Consider the following 665-nt stretch of genomic DNA (forward strand, 5'->3'; position numbering starts at 1 on the left):
CGCGGGCACGACCGAGAAGCTGTTGATTCCTGTCCTCAGCGGTCGCTCCAACGTCGAGCTCAACATCCTCAAGAAAGCCTTCTTCAAGCTCTACCTGACCGCATTGCGCTGGATCATGAGTGCCATGCGGTACTGCGTGTTGGCGAGCGGCGACGTCTGAACCCGCAGCGTCTTGTTGCCATGGCTGTAGCGCATGCTAGGGTTTAGCCGTACCACGAGGTGAAGCGAGATCAAAGCTAATGCAATATGGAGAATGCGCAGATTGAACATTATATAGACTATACAATTCGATAAATGGACAACATGTCTTCTCGCACGCGACGTGTCTACTTGATGACGACAGTCGTGTCTTTGAGCACCTTGATGTTGTAGACTAGGCTCTTGACGTCTGCGAGCTGGTCGTCGAGAAGATGAATGTGGCAGTTGCTATCTTGCACCACCATGCACGTCTCGTGGCCGGGGCCTGTCTCCCCCGCCGGCGTCGTGCCTTGGGTCGTCGGTTGGTACTTGGCTTTGGCGCGCAGTTCCTTCTCGGGCAAGCCAAACGTAAACATGTGCGTCATGAAGAACCACTGGAGCGTGCTCAGGCGTCGGGCTTTGCAGACAAGAATCGCCGTCTTGTGCTTCTTGTCTTCGCGGACATCCGAGATGTAATCACACAAGAT

General features: G+C 54.3%; 1 protein-coding gene across 1 annotated transcript in view; it reads right to left on the minus strand.

The window, feature by feature from the left end:
* Positions 1-90: 90 nt before the first annotated feature.
* SDRG_03792 (hypothetical protein) overlaps positions 91-665 on the minus strand; it is a gene marked incomplete at its 3' end in the record, with an annotated part of 2,121 nt that continues 1,546 nt past the window's right edge. Inside the window, exons 2-3 of the mRNA XM_008609436.1 lie at positions 331-623; positions 91-196 (exon numbers count right to left, since the gene is read on the minus strand). Coding sequence (XP_008607658.1) covers positions 91-196; positions 331-623 — 399 coding nt within the window. The remainder of the gene's footprint in view (positions 197-330; positions 624-665) is intronic.

This window comes from Saprolegnia diclina (genome assembly GCF_000281045.1).
Source record: "Saprolegnia diclina VS20 unplaced genomic scaffold supercont1.9, whole genome shotgun sequence".
In the NCBI taxonomy this organism is placed as follows: domain Eukaryota; phylum Oomycota; class Saprolegniomycetes; order Saprolegniales; family Saprolegniaceae; genus Saprolegnia; species Saprolegnia diclina.